Raw genomic sequence first — 19,169 nt, 5'->3', positions numbered from 1 at the left:
ATTTGAAGCATCTCTTTTTCTCAGGGTTCTCAGACTTAGCTCCATTAGCTCCACCTTTCCTTGTCATGCCCCAACACTTACACATTTTAGTGAACTGGTGAGGCAGCTTAGTAGGAAACAACACAGACTCTGAGGACCCACATGGTAGAAGGAGAGAATTAATTCTTTTAAGTTGTTCTCTGGTCTCCACAAGTGTGCCACAGTACTCACATGTCCAAACTTACGCACACCCATGCTTGCATGTGCACATATATATACAAATAAAAACTAAAAGTGTTTTTATAAAAACACTTTTATATAATATATAATAAAAAAATTACCAAATAAATAAGCCTTCTCCTTGTGTGTATCTTTTCTAGCCACAAACTTGCCTTTGATCCTCTCTTATAGAAACCTTCTCTCCAACCAGATTTCCTCACCATCCAACAGGAGAAAGGCAGCTTTGCCCCCACACCATGCTCCAAGGCCAGTGCCACATCAAGTCCATCCAGCCACTTCCTCTTTAGGTCCATAGCATCAGCAACGTCTCTTTCTCAGGGCCACCCTTTCCCATTTCAAGTTCTTTCATAAAGTCAATGCCTAGTTTATGTTTTCAGAAATTATCTAAATACTGCAGTTAGCTTTTACCATCTCTGCAGATCCTTAAACCAGCAGAGACCTGTTACAAAATAAAAACAAACTTTAGCTTCAGTATGCTAAATCTAAAACAAGGTTTCAGATTTACAATAAAGGCACCAAATGGAGATACTAAGAAAAAAAAAATATATATATATGTATATGTGTGTGTGCACACACACACACACACAGGAACATGAATAGAAACTAGTTGAGGGGATCTTTAGACCCAAATATTACCAAAACAACAGAATGCTTTAAAATGAGTTTACTACATTCATATTATCCTAATTGTGACTGAACACTACTTCTAAGCAATCTTTATTCTTTTATGTTGATGTGTTAGCTTAATGAATTCCAAGCTCAGAACTCCTGGGGAGATAGACAATTAGCAACAGCTTAGGTGCCACGTCATACATTATATAAAGACCACCTCCCATACATGTGCATTAACCAAGGTACAGTATTGTGATAGTAAAATACAAAGTCTTTAGGAGAGTATTAACAACTCTTTATAAACACACATTTTCTCCATTACCAGATACAAAAAATAGAACTATAGTCATAGTGAGACCTGTCAACTGTTCTAAAAGGATTTTATCTTGCAAATACCAAGATCTACTACCAAAGAGTATCTACAGCACGCATCCTTTCCACAGCCACCTCTCATTTCCCTCCCCCCAAGAAAATCGTACAAGCTTATATTGTTCCCTCATCCATTTCAATCCATCAGAATGTATAACTTTCTTCTCTATCTCTACAAATATTAGATTTGGCAGTTAACTTTTAAGACTAATAACATATGTAGCCAATCTCATCTTACAAAACTTCCCTGACCTAGCAAACCAGCTTAGTCTCTAAAAGTTTCTTCCCTTCTGCCTAAAAACTATCATTTCTCCCTTATTTAGGCAGAAATTAATTTGATTTGGCTGTATAACTGCTATATTATTATTATTATTATCATTATCATTATTATTATTATTATTATGGCTGTCAAATCCCAAGGCTCATCAAACTATAGCTTGTGCTAGCCCCGTTTTCTAAGTAAGATCCTGTTGGAACAGCCACCCCCAAATCTTCCTATTCTTTCTAAGACTGGATCTCATGTATTTGAGGCTGGCCTCTAACTTGCTATATAACCATGGCTGACCTTTAACTCCTGGTCCTCCTGCTTCCACCACCTCCCAAATACGGGGACACAGGTGTACATCACCACAACTGATCGATATGGTGTCAGAGACCAAACCCAGGCCTTCACACATGCTAGACATGGATTCAAATGAGCTACATCCTCGGTGCCCATTTCTTTAAGTAGTATGGAAGGCAACTTTCCAACAAATAGGTTGAATAGTTAAAAAAAAAAACTTTATAGCCTGGAGTTCTAAAATATTGCCCACCTGATTCCTTAAAAAAAAAAAAAAATTTACCATTCCTTTGGAGATCCAAGAATGATTTATATTTAATGCCATCATTTCTTCAGAAAACAGAAGAGAGGCAATAAGGTTTTGAAACACCAGTAAAGTACCAGGAGTCACAAAACATCTGAAGACTACTAGTGTGCAGGGCAGGTAAAAGAAGACCAATGAGGAAGCTTGTGAAAGCCCTGGCGTAAAGGAAGAGAATGAAGGGAACTTTTAAAACTATTCACTGATATTAGATGGCTATACGTAACAGAGGGGACAAAACTTAACACCAAAAGTTGCACCTTCAAGAATGTGGTGCTTAAAGTTTATATTTTCTCCTACAGTCCACTGCAAAATTTAAGCCTGTCCTATCTCCTGCTACTAGATCTGCAGTTCCTGAGATATCAATCCTGTATCTTCTGCCTTCTGTGACCTAGATATTCCACATGCTGGTTATCTGGCTAACTCCTGAATAAGCAAACACTTATTCAGGCATTATAGAGGCATTCCAAAGAGTTGGCCAAATAAGATCACAAAGCCATGTAGGTAGAGTACTCACCTGTGTTCGCAGACAGAAAAGAACGAAGATTTCCATCTAGAATGACTTGAGCCAAATAAGAAGAAACGCTAAAAATTTGCTTATAGAAGCAGTTTCTTCGACACTTTAATATATTCTTTATCATGTTCAGAAAAAGAACCACTAAGCTAGTGAGTCTCATGTAAATAAAACCAAAAAATGAAATTAAATAGATGAGACCCTACTGGTCTTTTATCTAGGAAAAGTAGTCCTCCTTTAATAAAGATGTTAGTACTTTTCAAAACAGTCAATACGACACTAACCTTCAGCACCAGCGGTCTCACACCCCACCAAGTTGAGAAGGATGTCATTGTCTTTACCATCTTCCTCAGACCCCAGGAGCATCCAGCTTTCCACATTTTCGTTCTCTGAAGTGGTACTTTCTTCCTCCTCATTTGAACTGACCTCTATGATCATGACCTCTCGGATCACACCTGGCCTCTCTTCAGGTTTAGGCTTCTTATTATTCCTCTTGCATTTCTGAGCCACTTTATTAGAATGAGAAGTAGCAGGGCTCTGGGTCTTTTCTTCCGCTTGGACTTCAATATTTTTTCTTTTACATCTATAAATACTATCTTCATCAGATAATGTGATGACCTCTGATGTATCAGATAGCTGGATGACCTCACTATCTGAAAGGACGATTAAGTTCTTCTGATTTGGTTGACTACTCACTGTTTCCGAATTCTCACAGTTCTTTTCCTCATATCCTTCCTCCTTGTTGGCATTATGTATACTCTGGGCATAATGGACTTGGCTGTAGAGCTGAAATTCCACCTCACTATCAACACTCAGTTCACTAGATGAATCATCACGATAAAGATCATCTTCAAATGCTTCTATAGTCTCATAGCCACCAAACATTATGGAAAGTCAGTTGCCTTAATGCTGTAAACGAGAAAGTCATATGAGAATAGTTTTAAAAGTTGAAATCTTGTTCAGTAAGTACCTATTAGCCCAGAGCTGACTTTGAAGATCACCACTTCTCCCAACATGCTAAAATGTTTTTTCCTTAAGAATACACTTTTCCACGCATTTATAAGCCCTGTTATTGCCCACTAGAACAGTGGTTCTCAACCTTCCTAATGCTGAGACCCTTTAGTAGGGTTCCTCATGCTGAAATGACCCCAACCATAAAACTATTGCTGCTACTTCATAACTGTAATTTTGCTAGTTATGAATTTTAATGTAAATATCTAATATGCAGGCTACCTGATATGCGAGTTGTTCGACCCCCAAAGGGATTGTGACACACAGGTTGAGAACTGATTGATGCACTAGTCCGATCCTTAGACCTTTCAAACAAGAATTGCTACCAACAGACTGAACTGTATCAATTCAAATATCCTAAAGGCATCCTTGAAAGGACACAGGTTGAGATCCAGTGCTAGGCAGTGAACACTTGTTCTCTAAAATGTTAAGACGCCTAAAAGTATCTCTCCCCATTCCATTCATCTTTTATTCCTCTTCTCTTTTTTTAAAACAGTGTTGTTATAACAGACACCAGGCTAACCTTGAACTAAAAGTGATCCTCCTGCCTCAACCGTCTGCATGCTGGAATTAAAGTATGCCAAGTTGTCTAGCTCTATCAACATTTTTTAAAGAAAAAAAGAGAGAAGTGTATTGTACTGCAAAAAAAAAAAAAAAAGGGCACAGCAGTAACCTAAGAACCACCTGCCTCCATCCACCTTCCTCCCTCCATCTCTCCTTTCATTCTCTATCACTTCTTCTCAGGTACACCTTCTCATACAAGAGAAAACTCTCTTCACACCTACTGTGAGTGTGTGTGTTTACTCTCAATTTAAAACAGACAAGGGCCCAGGAATAATGTGTGAGCCTCCATGTGAGATGACCCCAGGGTTCATTCCCAATGCTGCAAGAACTATTACTGCCTTTACTATAATAATAACCTACCCTGTGGTAATGTTTATTCCAATGCTAGTTATAAAACTGCATTTGAAAACACAATTTTTCTAAATAACTAAAATTGAGACAAAAATCACAGCTTTGGGAATATATGTCTAAAAAAAAAATTTCTGCTAAGCATCTATAAAATCCCCTGCATCTTTCAACTCAGGCTTAATAGTATTTCCCATCAGAAAGAATTAAGTGCTCTATTTCAGAGGCTTCCATGGTACTTTATAAAACACTCACCACATTTCTAATTACTTATTCAATGTAAACGTCCCAGAAGTATAGATCACAATTCCAGGAAGGCAGGGACCTTGTTCACTTTGTTAAATAGATCACAATAGCCAAGCCAAACAGCTATTTGGAGATGTTTATAAATGTTTGAAAACATGACTTCTATCATTAAGCCTTTGTTTTTTAGCGGCCCCCCTCCCCCGAAAAAGCCTAACAAATGCTTAGAACATAGACATTGTGATAGAATAATTTCTCAGTTGTCTTTATTCCAAAACACTAACCAAAAATCTACACAGTAGAGGTTTCAATTATCTACCAATGGAATGCTGATCAAAATAACAGTTCTGAGGAAAGGAAATCACGCTTGTCTAAACACCAGGAGCACCCTAGACAAAAGTAACAGTGCCAACTTACTCTTCCTTCCACTTTCAGCTTTACAAATACAATTAAGAAACAATCTTTGTTTTCCTAGGTTTGCGTTTCTGCCAGAACTTCAAGGTGTTTTGTCTGTTTTGTTAAGAGAACCAGCAGACTCCAGGAATCTAAGAGCCAAAAAAGTATACACTCAAGCTAGAGTTTGGGTGTTGTTTTCCAGAAATAAATGACTTCTGGTGTAATTCCAGATGGAAGCAAGAAGATACAGAGTTCCAGACTATCCTTAGCTACACAGTAAATTCCAAGGTCAGTCTGAGCTAGAAGATACTATTTCAAAATAAACCAAAACAGAACAAAACACAATTAATTTCTTTTTCCTTTAAAGGCTATAATGTACTTGCTCCCTCCATGTGATCTTTCAAGTTATTTTCAAGTTCTATGCTGTTATTGTCATTCCAGAGGAATGTGGCTGTCTGAATAATAATGCTCATGACATTTATCGGTTTATATTGAAATGTTAGCCTCAGAGGACTTCAAATGAAAGATGAATTCTTTCCTTTTTTTATTTAATAGGTAAATTAATTCTAAAAGAAGTCAAGGAATTATGCTTCCTTCAAAATCCTCAGTGGACCCATCCAGAGGATCCAGTGTGGACTTAAGATAAAACCTAATTCCAGGGCAGACAGGAAAAAAAAAAAAAAAATGAAAGAGCTAAATTACAGAGTTACAAATTTGTACCACTCTTGGAGCCATCCCAAAGGAAAGGGATTAAGAATAGAGCCATAGGCACACCTGTGAATATATGCCAAAAATAAACTACAGAGCCATAATAAAAACGGACTTCTTTGGGTCTAAGGATTTATCTCTTCCCATGAAAGGTAGAAAAATGAATTTAACAATTTAACCCCTATGGCAGTTAAGAGGATTTTGTTCCTTCTGTACTTGAAAACTGTGTTCTGGCATAACATACGCTTTTATATTTATATAGCTCATATATGCCAAAGTTAAGGTTTGCCTCAAGCTGTTTTGGTTTGTTACAACGTTAATTTCAATCAAATTCACTTAATTTTTAAAAAGTATACTCAAGGATGAGTATGAATCTGCATGTGTATCTGCATGTGCACACACACGCTTTTTGACGCAGAAGGCTTTCTCAGCTTTTTACTGAGCATACTTAACCAGCTAACACATGTTTCTGACAAACATTTACATCTAAAAAGTACCTGCTGGATTGTTTTCACAAAACTCCCTTTAGAAACATTTGAAGAAACAGGTCCAAAGACACAAGGAGGCCTCCCTAAGGCTGGACACTTGGTTAAGAACTCGGCTAGCATGATTTACATGTTCCTGATCTAAGCTAATCATCACTACAAATACTGCTATATGTGTACTGGCTAAACACCTACATTTATCTGACATATACATTAACTTTCCACAGGGAATACAAACCTGAAACAGACATTTTAATTAAAAGGAGTAGTAGACATTTAAACTTACAAATTTACTATTTAAGAACCTAACTGGTACTTAAACTTTATCAAAGTTCTGTGTGGTAGGGCACAGGGACACACAATAATCCTAGCATTTGGTCAGAAGTTCCTGTCTTAACCCCTAGAACCCATCCCCAAAGAGTAAATAAACAAAAGATGTTATCAAAGCACAGCAACTCAGAAGACTGATCACATTTTAAAATCTAAAATATCAGAAGTGGAAAAGAAGCTTATCTAAAGAAAGAATATAAAACCACTCACTGTGGTTTTTTTTTTTTGGGGGGGGGGGACAGTCATTGAATTTCTTTAAACTAACAAAGGTTAATTAGGTTTCCAGAATTTACCAAGACTTAAAAGCCAATATTCCCCCTTAAAAGATTACCTACTAGTCATTCTAGACGCTTTGCTCTTAATTTTCTTTCAAAGTATTTCCAGCTTAGAGCTTCTTTCTGGGTGCTATAGGTCATCTGAGGTAGATTTAAATCCCAAATTTGGTCTTATTCATTTGATGGTGCTGGGGACTATATCCAGGGGCCTGGACATGCTAAGCCAGTGTTCTACCTGGGGCTGGACCCCACCTTGAGGGCTGAATTTTTAAATCCACAGTTGTCAATGGATAAAATGACTAATAGTTTATTCTCCACTTAGGTTTATAACTTACAAGAATCTCAGTGTGCTACTGAGATTCAGTGAAGGCAGAAACAAAACCAATTACAAAAGTTAAAATGTCTGCCCCTTTTTCAAATGTTACTGTCACTTCCAATCAAAGGAGGTAAGGAATCCAAATGGGACCATCAAAGAGAGAAACAATGGGCTTGTCTCCATGTCAGAAATGCATGCTAAATTTACTGATGTTAACTTCTAACTACTCTTTGGACTCTGCTGGAAACAGTGCTTCTCCTATTTGTCCCATGCACTGTTAATCGTGTAGTTTTCATACAATTTTCACTTCCAATTCTTCCCTCAGATCATTCCCCATCCTCTGACTAAATGACAATAATTAACTGTCCCTAAAGCACAACACCGTCTTAAATACACACGCTGCAATTTAAGGTCTAAATGTTCAACACCAAGTCGAGAGCTTTTGAAGGGAGCCTAGTCATTAAATTAAGGGTGATTTTATACTTGGGAAAAACAGGCTCAGGAAAAAAATTATCCAATGGGCTAAAAAAGGCCCTTAAAAGTTTCCTTCTGCCGGGCGTGGTGGCTCACCCCTTTAATCCCAGCACTCTGGAGGCAGAGGTAGGCGAATTTCTGAGTTCGAGGCCAGCCTGGTCTACAAAGTGAGTTCCAGGACAGCCAAGACTATACAGAGAAACCCTGTCTCAAAAAAAAAAAAAAAAAAAAAAAAAAAAAGTTTCCTTCATTCAACCCTGAGACTTGAAATCACAGTAAACTCGACCTAAAGGTATTCTGAGCGTCGGCAGCTAATCAGTGATGGCTGGAACTGGGGGCTGCCAACTCCCAACCTCGATTTCCCCACAGTAAAATTGACTACAACTGTCTGCTGTTAGGGTGTGCGGGCGCGGGGGCAGAGGATCATCTTAGGATACCCTGGTTTTATATAAGGAATGGGGCATAGTTCCCAGATTCTTTGTGTCTACTCGTGAAGCGGCTACTTGACAGCACCAGCTTAAGGTGGCCCCCGACTGGACGCATCCTTGAGGGCCAGGTTCCCCTCAGCGAAGGGAGACCTCCACATTTCGGGACTGGCCCACCTCCCCAGGACGGGTGAACCGTGGGAGGCGGTGGAGTAACGCCGACAGAGAAGACGTGCCCGTCAAGGCCATCGCCGCCCAGCCTTGCCCAAGCCCTGGTCTCGGGCCGCCAAACCCCAGCCCGGTCACTGAGCCGCGTGGGGCGGCACGGAGCTGAGAGGCCATTTGCTGCGCTGCACTGCGCTGAGCCCCGAAGGACCGGGAGGGGAAGGCCAGAGAGGGGCACGCATTAGTTCCACAGCTCCGCGGGCGAGGCGGAGAGGGGAAGGGGTCCCCCGGCCGCGGGACAGCTCGGGGTCCGTCACACACATACTCACTGCCGCGGCCGCGACCAGGAAGCACCAACCAGGAACCGAAACGCGTAGAGGAACGGGGAGGGGCGAGGACAAATGAGGTAAGGAAGCCGCGTCCGCGCGGACTCCAGGGAGGAGAAGGTACTTCCGGGGAAAACAGAGCTCTTGGGAGCTGTCCTTCCGCCCAACCCGCGAGTCCTCCGAGCGCATGCGTAACGCTTATTAACCCTTTGTTTTCTCCGCCTATAAACTTTGTGTTTGGTTTTGTTCTTTTTTTCTTCATCCTTCCTTTCGAAAAGAAATCTCGGCTGAAAAAATTATGGTGCATATTTTTATCTTATGAGTTATACTAAATAGAAGCTACTTGAAGGGCAAAAGTAAGTGCGAGTTCACTTACTCCCGTGTTGGAAAGAAAACTACAATTCCCATGATACCTTGGTCCGGTCGGCAGGGGCTGTCTCTTTTCTAGCTCTGGGTGACGCCCTCGTAGTAACACGTGGCGCAGAGCAAATCGGCCCCTTTTCCGGGTGGAGGTCAGAGTTAGTAGGGGATTTAGGGTTAGTAGGTGACTTCGGAGAGGGACCTTGATAATGCCAGCGCGGGAAGAGGCATTTTTGAGAGTGTCTGGTTTGGGTTTTGGTTTTTCCGCTAGTGGGAATAGTGACCGCACGGCTTTTCTCACCTTAGGTTGTAAAGTGCACTCGGAGGTGCTTCCGCCTTGTTAACTGTTTGTGAACCGTGAAGAGCTGCACTCCTGCAACACGGAGTAAATGCTGTTCTTTCTGGTACTAGGAGACGGTGTTCACGGCCTCCAGCATTGGTTCCCTTGGTCACACCTTTAAGAAAAAACAAAAAAACAAAAAAACTTTAATTATGAGGTTGGACGTGTAACCCAGTTGGTAAAGTGCTTGCTTACCGCATAGAAGGCCCTGGGTTCATTTTTAAGTTCCACCACATAAGCAGCCTAGTACAGAGGAGGTGGAAAAAGGAAAATAAGGAATTCAAGTTCATCCTTAGCAACGTGGAGCAGTCAAAGATAGCCTGAGCTACTTAAGACCTTGTCACAGTCAAACACAAACAAACATAAGTTCATCTAAGCAACTTTACAAATACCGAATTAGGTACTGACAACATCCCTGATAGATGAGTTTGATTTTAAATCTTTTTGCCAACATTTATTGAACATATTAGAGCCAAGCTGTCAGCCTTCTACGTTATTAGAAAACTAAGCTTATATTTACTTAAACTAAATTATAGGGGGGTTGGGGGAAGAGTTTCAGGAAAATGTCAGGCTGTTCTAGAAAGTCCAGATAAAGTAGAAGAATTTTAAGGTCTTGTTACAGTATTAGGAGTTTGAAAATAATTACAAAATTCGATTAGCATTATGGTTATGTGCTAGGAAAGAAAGGGACAAGACACTATAAAAAGGCAAAATTGAAAAACCTATTTGGGGGATAGAAAAAGTGGTATAGAAGTAGGTCACATGTTTGGACAGTTCAGGGAATATGTGCCAAAGGAATGCTGTGTGTGTGTTTGTGTGTGTGTATGTGTGTATTAAAAGACTGAATTTTTAATCAAGGGCCATAATAACTCCTCTTAGTATATTGTTAGCTTACAGGTGATTTCACTAGACTCCTCCCAGGGACCGAGCAAGGGATTAGAGGACCTATAAAAGGACTGCTGGCCACCCGGCTCTCTGTGTGTTCCATAATCTCATATGTCCTCTCCTTTTTCTTTTTTCCCCTCCCCCCTCTCTGTTTTCAGAGTTCCCTCTCCCCCGTCTGTCCTCAGAGGTCCCCCTACCTCTTGCCCTCGTGGCCCCTGCCTGCCTCTATACCCTTTCCTACCCTGTCCCAGGTCCTCAGTCCTCTCCCTTCCCCCAGGAAACCTCTTTTATACCAGATCTGTTGCATGGCATAATTACTCAGGAATATGCCTTGGCATGAGCTAAGTACCCACCAGGTACCCCCATTCATAACAATATTGTTTTGCTGCCCCTTTTGCTAGTTTTTTAGGTTTTACTACAGAGCTTAGTCCAGCCTTAAACTCAAGTACTGGGATTGCAAGTTGGTGCAACCTAACCTAACCTTAAAAACCTAACTTTTTTTTATTATGTGTGTTTGGTTGTTTGAGACAAGATCTCTTTACTGTGTAGTCCTGGCTGTTCTGGAACTCTCTATACAGACCATACAGGCCTTGAACTCAGAGATCTGCCTGCTGAGCTTCTGAGACTAAAGGCGTGTGCCACCGTGCTCAGTGATTATTTTTATTATTAGTGTTAATTTCTATTTACAAAAAAGGAGAAACCGACTCAGATGAACAGATTTCTAACTGCCAGAAGTAGTGAATACTGCTTAATCTTGAGTTTATCAGCTTAATCAAACTGAAAAGCACTGATGAACCCTTCTGGGTATCCTGTGAGCATATTTTCAGTGAGGGAGTTAGGTCAGGACCTAAATGTGAGCTGTACCTACCATCCAGGGAAACTAAGCACCCAGACAGAGTTAGAAGGGGATAAAGAGAGAGGTGTGAGCCAGAATAAATATGCTGCTCCTTTACCTTGTTTCTCTTGAGAATGTAAAGCTAATGAGCATAACCCTTAATGGCTGTGGCCTCGCCTCTCACTGTTACTCATGCAGCCAACAAAATACCTTAAAAGGTGGAGGACTGAGGGATAGTTCAGTGGGTGAGGTCACTTCCTGCTGAGCCTGACCACCTGAGTTTGATTTCTGAAACTGAAGTGGTGGAAGGAGATGACTGACTCCCATAGATTATCCTCTGACCTCTGGTGAGACACGTGCATGTGTATACACATATATGCAAAGTAAACCCATATCAGCTCAAAGCAATGGGGTGTCATTAACTAACATGCTGAATTCTGAGCAGTTAGCTGCTAACGCATGATGCTCTCCCACATCTGTGTCTTCATAGCAACCCCCTCTGCCTGCGAAGTACCCTCTGCCCGTCCAGTGTTCTCTTAGTCTCTTCTGTTAAAATCCCAAGCCTTCAGAGAAACTTCATTCACACACACAGGATGGGCTTATAGGATTTCCTACCCATTGTATGAACCTCCCTCTCACTGTTCTCATAGCTCTATCCCAGCTAGGCTGGGCTGTAAAACTACTTGAGAGTACAAGTTCTAATGTTGTCTTTTGATGTTTACAACTGGCACAACACCTACAGAAAGCAAAATATTCATTAAAATTTTTTAAAGACAATGTTTAGATAGCCTTGTCTAAAAGTAAAGGATTGTTCGAAAGTGAAAAGCCCAAGAAATCAGAACGGGGACTGAAGAGATGGCTCAGCAGGTGAGTGCCTACTGGTCTTCCTGAGGACCAGAGTTCAGTTCCCAGCAGCCCCTTGGCAGTTCTGTAACAGCTGCCTGTAATTTCAGCCCCATGTGATTTGATGCCCTCTCCTGACTTCTGCAGATGCCTGCGTACACATAGCAGACAGTCACACAGGCACACACCTGCACAGAGAAATAAAAATAAATCTTCTAAAGAAATGGAGACAAGTCCCACAGACTAGGGTTGCTATTGAGCATCACCAGACCCGTTTTTCTTCTCTCTTTCCTTAGCTACTGGCCAGATGGAGCCCAGCACCTCAACCAGGAAGCATTTCACCATCAATGACTTTGAAATCGGGCGTCCTCTGGGCAGGGGGAAATTTGGGCGTGTGTACTTGGCTCGGCTCAAGGAAAATCATTTCATCGTGGCCCTGAAGGTCCTCTTCAAGTCTGAGATAGAGAAGGAGGGATTGGAGCACCAACTTCGCAGGGAAGTGGAGATCCAGGCACACCTACAACACCGGAACATCCTTCGCCTGTACAACTACTTCTATGATGACACTCGGATATACTTAATTCTGGAGTATGCTCCAGGAGGAGAGCTCTATAAGGAGCTTCAGAGACATCAGAAGTTGGACCAGCAGCGTACAGCCACGATAATACAGGAGTTGTCAGATGCCCTGACCTACTGCCATGAGAAGAAGGTGATTCACAGGGACATCAAGCCAGAGAATCTCCTGCTGGGCCTCAATGGTGAGGTGAAGATCTCAGACTTTGGGTGGTCTGTGCATACCCCCTCTCTCAGGAGAAAGACAATGTGTGGGACTCTGGACTACTTGCCCCCGGAAATGATAGCGCAGAAACCGTACAATGAGATGGTTGATCTGTGGTGCATTGGGGTGCTCTGCTATGAGCTGCTGGTGGGGAAGCCACCCTTTGAGAGCAGCACCTCCAGTGAGACATACAGACGCATCCGCCAGGTGGATTTTAAGTTTCCTTCATCAGTGCCTGCAGGAGCCCAGGACTTGATCTCCAAGCTTCTTAGGTACCATCCTTCAGAGCGGCTGAGCCTGGCCCAAGTCCTGAAGCACCCCTGGGTCAGGGAACACTCTCGAAGGGTGCTGCCTCGCTGTGTTCAGGGGGCTTCCTGAGCCCTGTCCGTCTCTATCCCTATGTATTTCTTCAGGAAGGTCTCCAGGCTCTGTTTGTTAGTGTATGTGGTTCGCTTGTTTTCTCTTTTATGAAATGATGTTAATTAAAACTGATTACTTTAGCATCAAAAAAAAAAAAAAAAAAAAGAAATGGAGACAAAACCAGAAAGCTTACACATGTTACAGAGATAGGTCACACACACACACACACACACACAGAGGAAAATTCACAATAGTTAAAATTCAGACTGAGAAGTCTCGGTTAGTAAGTGCTTGCTACATAAGCATGAAGCTGGACTTGACAGCATGTGTGCAATGCAAGAGTGGGGGAAGGGAAGATGGACAGGTTCCTTGAGTTCATTGGCCAGCAAGCCTAGCTGAATTGCTAAGCTTCAGACTGAGTGAGCCCAGGTCTCCAAATCAGAGGTAGAGAAGACTGAGGAAAATATACATTGTCAACACCCTCCCTCCCTCTCTTGCTCTCACTCTTTCTTTCTCTCTTGTGGATATGCACATGCACACACACACACACACACACACACACACACACACATGAACACAGAACAAGTGTATATGCCACATACACTAGAGAATGTATAAGCAATGCTGTGGGGAAGCAGAGGAGGACACAGCAGCCCATGGAAAGTGAAAAGCTTCACGGAGGGAACAATTGAATGAGAGCTGAACAAACAAGCAGTCAATCAGAAAAAGAAAATACACCATTACAGCCGCAAAAAAGCATTAACTGGCAACTCACATACCCAAAAGGGTATGGAGCATGTGTGATAAGAGGTACTCAGCATCACTAACAATCAGAAAAGTGAAATTATATGCAGTGCATGGGAATACAAACTGAAAATATGTTTTTACAAAAGCTATTTGAAAGTATATATCTAAATGATAAGTGAGCTGTTTTCCTGATTTTTGTATTTATATTATAAGGGTAAAAGTGATATCTTTATTTTTTCCTGAATAAGGTGTTTGTGACAGTTAGGATGGGTGCTGGCACACGTCTTTAATGCCAGCACTTGGGAGGCAGAGGCAGGCAGATCTCTGAGTTCGAGGCTAGCTTCATCTACATAATGAGTTCCAGGACAGCCAAGGCTACATAGAAAGACCAAGTCCAAAACCAACCAAACAAACAAGACAACAAAATATTTTGATTTCCAAAATGGAAAATATTGATGAGTAAGGAACAAAACAATTGATAGTATATCGATACAATTGGAAATGGCAACAAGACCCCATAAAGAGAAATGAGTCGACACTGGAGAGATCATGGGAAGATCCAAGACATAGAGTTAAGTGGATAAAAAGGGCAAAGTTCTTTATATACTTACTATTTTATTAAAACACATATGTGCAGTGAATCACAGCAATTATCTCCCTCTTAGTGGGGGGAAGAGTAGAAGTGAGGGATAAAGGATTTCATGAAAGAGAGAGAGCCAGTGATTTCCCTTCATCACTTCTGTGGTATTCCCACATCATTTAAAAATATCCCTATAGCCCTGAGAAGATAGTCAAATACTGTGTCAAATATTCAACTCTCTTCATAAGCATCAATGTCAGGGCTGGGGAGGTAGCTCACTCAGAGTGTTTGCCTAGCTGGTATGAGAGGCCCTGAGTTCCATCCCTGGCGTGGGAGGAGGATGAAAAGCAGGGATGGGGAGGAACCAAAGGAGGAGACAGGGAAGAAGAAAGGAGCAAAGAATCAATGTCAGGACAGAAGAGACCCAGGGGCTGTGCTATACTACAGCCCCTCCCCCGAAGACCTATTATAAACATGTATTGTGTGATCTGGGTTGTTTGTTTGTTTGTTTTCTATAAACAGGACGTTAGGGCCTTTAGCCACATTCAAGATGACAGTACTGAATCCACACTGTTCTCCTGGTTTTCGTATTTGCATTGTGGAGTGTACAATGCCTTTGCTTTCTCTCTCTCTCTCTCTCTCTCTCTCTCTCTCTCTCTCTCTCTCTCTCTCTCTCATATGCACCCGGAAGAATCTGGAATAAAGGGGCATGAAGTTCTGGAACTGGATTGCTGCAGCATGAACTGTGACCGGGTAGAATCCGGAAAGAAACTGACATTTGAGAGGATGCTAGGTTACAAGGTCTACAAGAATATTTGTTCTACTTGGACATTTTTTTTTCTAAACCTGAAGTTATACTGAAATATAAGATTAAAAGGGGTGTAGTGACTATTCCTGGTTGTCAACTTGACTATATCTGGAATGAACTAGAATCTAGAATTGGAAGGCTCACCAGTGATACTAATCTGCAAGCTGGGAGATACAAGTTTCTGACCTGGATCTTGGTATGGAGACTTGAGGCATAGTGGCTATGAACTCCAGAAGATTAAGACAGGGAGATCTCCGAGTTCAAGGTCATCTGGGATTAAAAGTGTGGTGGCACACACCTTTAATCTGGGCTACACCTGCTGGAGACCTACATAAGGACATTGGAAGAAGGAAGACTCTATCTCTCCTTCGCCGGCTTGCCTTGTGGAACTGAACAACTGCTAGATCCTTGGACTTCCATTCACAACTGCTGCTGACCATTGTTGGACTGCAGACTATAAGTCGTCAACAAATTCCTTTACTATATAGGGACTACCCATAAGTTCTGTGACTCTAGAGAACCCTAATACAAGGGGGAAATATATAGAATGGGCTTTCAAGACCAAGAAGACAGAAGATTCTTCTGGCAAAGAAATAGAGGAGACTTGACAAGTTTGTGGAGAAACAGCTGGTGGCTCTGAGGGTCCGGACTGTAATGTGAGGTGGGAGCGGGGCGGGAATGATAAGTGACTGACTCAATACACACTTGCCCGCCATCTAAACAAGAATGTGAGGATATGATACCTTCTGTCTACCTGTGTGAAACCTACCATGGCTCTGGTATTTTAGCATCAGCTTCATCTAGTGAGCCGAGAGAACAATCAGAAACCCCAGGGTCATCATTGAAAGTGTCTGTCTAATCCAACACATTCCCTCCCCATTTTTCAAAAGAAGGAACAAAAAATCCAAAATGCAGAAGCGATTTGCAAGTTCCCAGCTAGAGTACAATAAGCTGGCTTCCAGTTTGCAATCCATCAGCTTCAGCCTCACCACTACTTCTAAGATGCAGCAGACACAGAAGGCTAGCACGAATGACAGGGTGTTTACCCTTTAGAGTTTGGGTGCTTTTCATTTGCCCAAATACAGGCTTAATGCTTGTACAGTCTTAAAGAAAATGTAGGTGTCAATATGATCTCAGCAGCAGTTATCACTTAAAGCTGATACACTGGGCTAAGTGATAATCAATTCAGGCTCCTAAGTCCAAAGCTGTAATCAAGGTGATTCTTGGGAATTCTCAATGACATCGGTACCCATCTGGATTTTGCTGAAAAGTTTTAACGTGCTTTTGTATTATTCATGATTCTGCAGCTCTTCAAATTGCAAGGTGATGGAGAGAGCACACAATTTTCAACCAGACTATGAAATCTTCCTTGAAAATTTGGACATTCATATAGATAGATGACTTTTAATTTTTCCTGGAGACTGAAATGTAAAAAATGCATATACCATAAATTAAGTTATATATATGATAATATTTTCATTACAACAAAGTCCTAGGGATAAGGGACTAGTATGTCACAGACTCCATTCCCCCTTGCTGTTACTCCTAGTTGGAACTGTACCCCTCAAAACCTAGGTCTCAAGGACTCAGTAATGAGTGTTAACTCATGAAACTATTTCCATTTTAATGTATGTGAGAACCATTAGGGCTGGAAACAGAGCTCAGTGGGAGAGTATTTTGCACACACTCAAATTATATGGTAATAGTAAAAATTGGGTACAAATATAATGCTTGTCAATAAACAACTCATTAAATAATGTGTGGTAACTTGTAATAGGAAATATGTGTATTTATTGATTTACTGAGCTTCTGCTTCAGCTCTTTTGAAGCTGTCATAGAATATTGATAAATATTTCATCACTGTGAGCTCTTTAGATTTACAGTAATCTTTTAAAAAGGATTTATCTTTTTTATGTGTATGACTGCCCTGTGTCCATATGTCTGTGCACCACATGTGAATCTGGGTCCTCTGGAAGAGCAACTACTGTTCTTAGCCCCCTGCGATATTCTTACATTGTGCTATATAGCTTTATGTCAACTTGACACAAGCTAAAGTCATCTGAGAAGAGAAAGGCTCAGTTAAGAAAATAACTCCAAGTATAACACACATTTAATCCCAGCACTCAGAAGACAGAGCCAGGAGGATCTCTGAGTTTGAAACCAGCCTAGTCTACAGAACAAGTTCTAGGACACCCAGTGCTACACAGAGAAATCCAGAAATCCTACCTGGACAACAGAGAAGGTGGGGGGCAGGCAGGGAGGAGAGAGAGAGAGAGATAGCCTCCCTTCATAAGACAGAGCTATAGCCCAGCCTGTAGGACATCTTTCTCTTCCTTCCTTCCTTCCTTCCTTCCTTCCTTCCTTCCTTCCTTCCTTCCTTCCTTCCTTCCTTCCTTCCTTCTTTTCTCTCTTTAATATTCACTCTACATCCCAACCTCTGTCCCCATCGTGGTCACCCCCTCCCCTTCTCCTCTGAGAGGGTAGAACCCCTCCCCCCAGTATCTCCCCTCCCTGGTACATCAAGTCTCTACAGGGCTACATGCATCCTTTCCTATTGAGGCCAGACAAGGCAGTAGGGACATATCCTACAGACAGACAACAGCTTTGGGGATAGCCCCCACTCCAGTTATTTGGGACCAACATGAAGAAAAAGCTGCTACATATGTGAGGGCGGGGAGGGGGGTGATTAGGTCCAGCCCAAGTATGTTCTTCTGTTGGTAGTTCAGACTCTGAGAGCCCCAAGGGTCCAGGTTGGTTGACTCTGTTGGTCACAGGACCCTTGATCCTTCCCCCAACTCTGCCATAAGAATCCCAGGCTCAATCCACTGTTTGGCTGTGGTCTCTGCATCCTTCTGAGTCAGCTGCTGGGTGGAGCCTCTCAGAGAACAGCCATGCTACACTCCTGTCTGGAAGCATAGCAGAGTATCACTCATAGTGTCAGGGACTGGTGCTTGTCCATGGGATGGGTCTCTAGTTAGGCCGGTTATTGGTTAGCCATTCCTTCAGTCTCTGCTTCAACCCTTGTCCCTGCATTTCTTGTAGACAGGATAATTTTGGGGTTGAAAGTTTTGTAGGTGGGTTGGTGTCCCTATTGCTCCACTGGGGCTTCTGCCTGGCTACAGGCAGAAGGTGGCCTCTTCAGGTTCCATATCTCCAATGCTAAGGTCACCCCCATTGATTCTTGGGTGCCCCCATCCCAGGTTTCTGACAAGTCCTTGAGATGCCCCCCACCTTCCCACTTTGTAGATTTCCACTCATTCTCATGGCCGTCTTGGCCATCTCTCCTGTCCCTTCCCATACTTGATCCTGAACACACCCCCCATTTCCCTCCTGATCCCCTCTTCTACCCAGTTCCCTCCATCCATCTGCCTCTGACAACTATTTTATTCCTTCTTCTAAATGAGATAGAAGCATCCTTGCTTGGGCCTCTCTTTTTGTTTAGCTTCTTTGGGTCTGTGGAGTGTTGGATGGGTATCCTATATTTTATGGTTAATATCCAGTTATAAGTGAGTAGATACTATGCATGTCCTTTTGGGTCAGGGTTACCTCACTCAGGATATTCTCAAGTTCCATCCATTTGCCTACAAAATTCATGATTTCTTTGTTTTTAATAGCTGAATAGCATTCCATTCTTCACTTGAAGGGCATCTAGGTTGTTTCCAGTGACTGGCTCTTATGAATAAAGCTTCTATGAATAAAGTTGAGCAAATGTCCTTGTGGGATGGTGGAGAATCTTTTGGGTATATATATGCCCAGGAGTGATATAGCTGGGTCTTGAAATATAACTATTTCCAGTATACTGAGAAACTGACCTATAGGACATTTTCTTAATTGATGATCAATGTTGGCTGGAGAGATGGCTCATCGATTAGTTAAGAGCACTGACTCCTCTTCTGAAAGTCCCAGCAACCACATGGTGGCTCACAACTATCTGTAACAAGATCTGATGCCCTCTTCTGGAGCGAATGAAGTCAGCTACAGTGTACTTACATATAA

The 19,169-nt window shown here is 42.0% G+C and overlaps 1 protein-coding gene and 1 pseudogene across 9 annotated transcripts in view; one reads left to right on the top strand and one right to left on the bottom strand.

Annotated features, from left to right (window-relative positions):
• Zcchc7 (zinc finger, CCHC domain containing 7) overlaps positions 1–8,775 on the bottom strand; it is a 175,658-nt gene extending 166,883 nt beyond the window's left edge. For 3 of the 9 annotated variants that reach the window (XR_003954963.1, XR_003954965.1, NM_138590.4), the window contains exons 1-2: positions 8,641–8,774; positions 2,859–3,483 (exon numbers count right to left, since the gene is read on the bottom strand). Coding sequence is in view for 4 of the 9 variants with exons in the window: in NM_138590.4 (NP_613056.2) it covers positions 2,859–3,459 (601 nt within the window). In the remaining 5 variants the exon portion in view is untranslated. Of the gene's footprint in view, positions 1–2,577; positions 3,484–8,636 lie in introns of those variants that run through there. The other 6 variants (XR_003954961.1, XR_003954962.1, XR_003954964.1 and 3 more) reach the window with 5 other exon arrangements.
• On the top strand, positions 12,151–13,201 carry Gm12463 (predicted gene 12463; annotated as a pseudogene).

The sequence above is a fragment of the Mus musculus genome, chromosome 4 (assembly GCF_000001635.26).
Source record: "Mus musculus strain C57BL/6J chromosome 4, GRCm38.p6 C57BL/6J".
NCBI lineage: Eukaryota > Metazoa > Chordata > Mammalia > Rodentia > Muridae > Mus > Mus musculus.
Note: the sequence above shows the minus strand (reverse complement) of the source record. Positions and strands in the feature narration are given on the sequence as shown.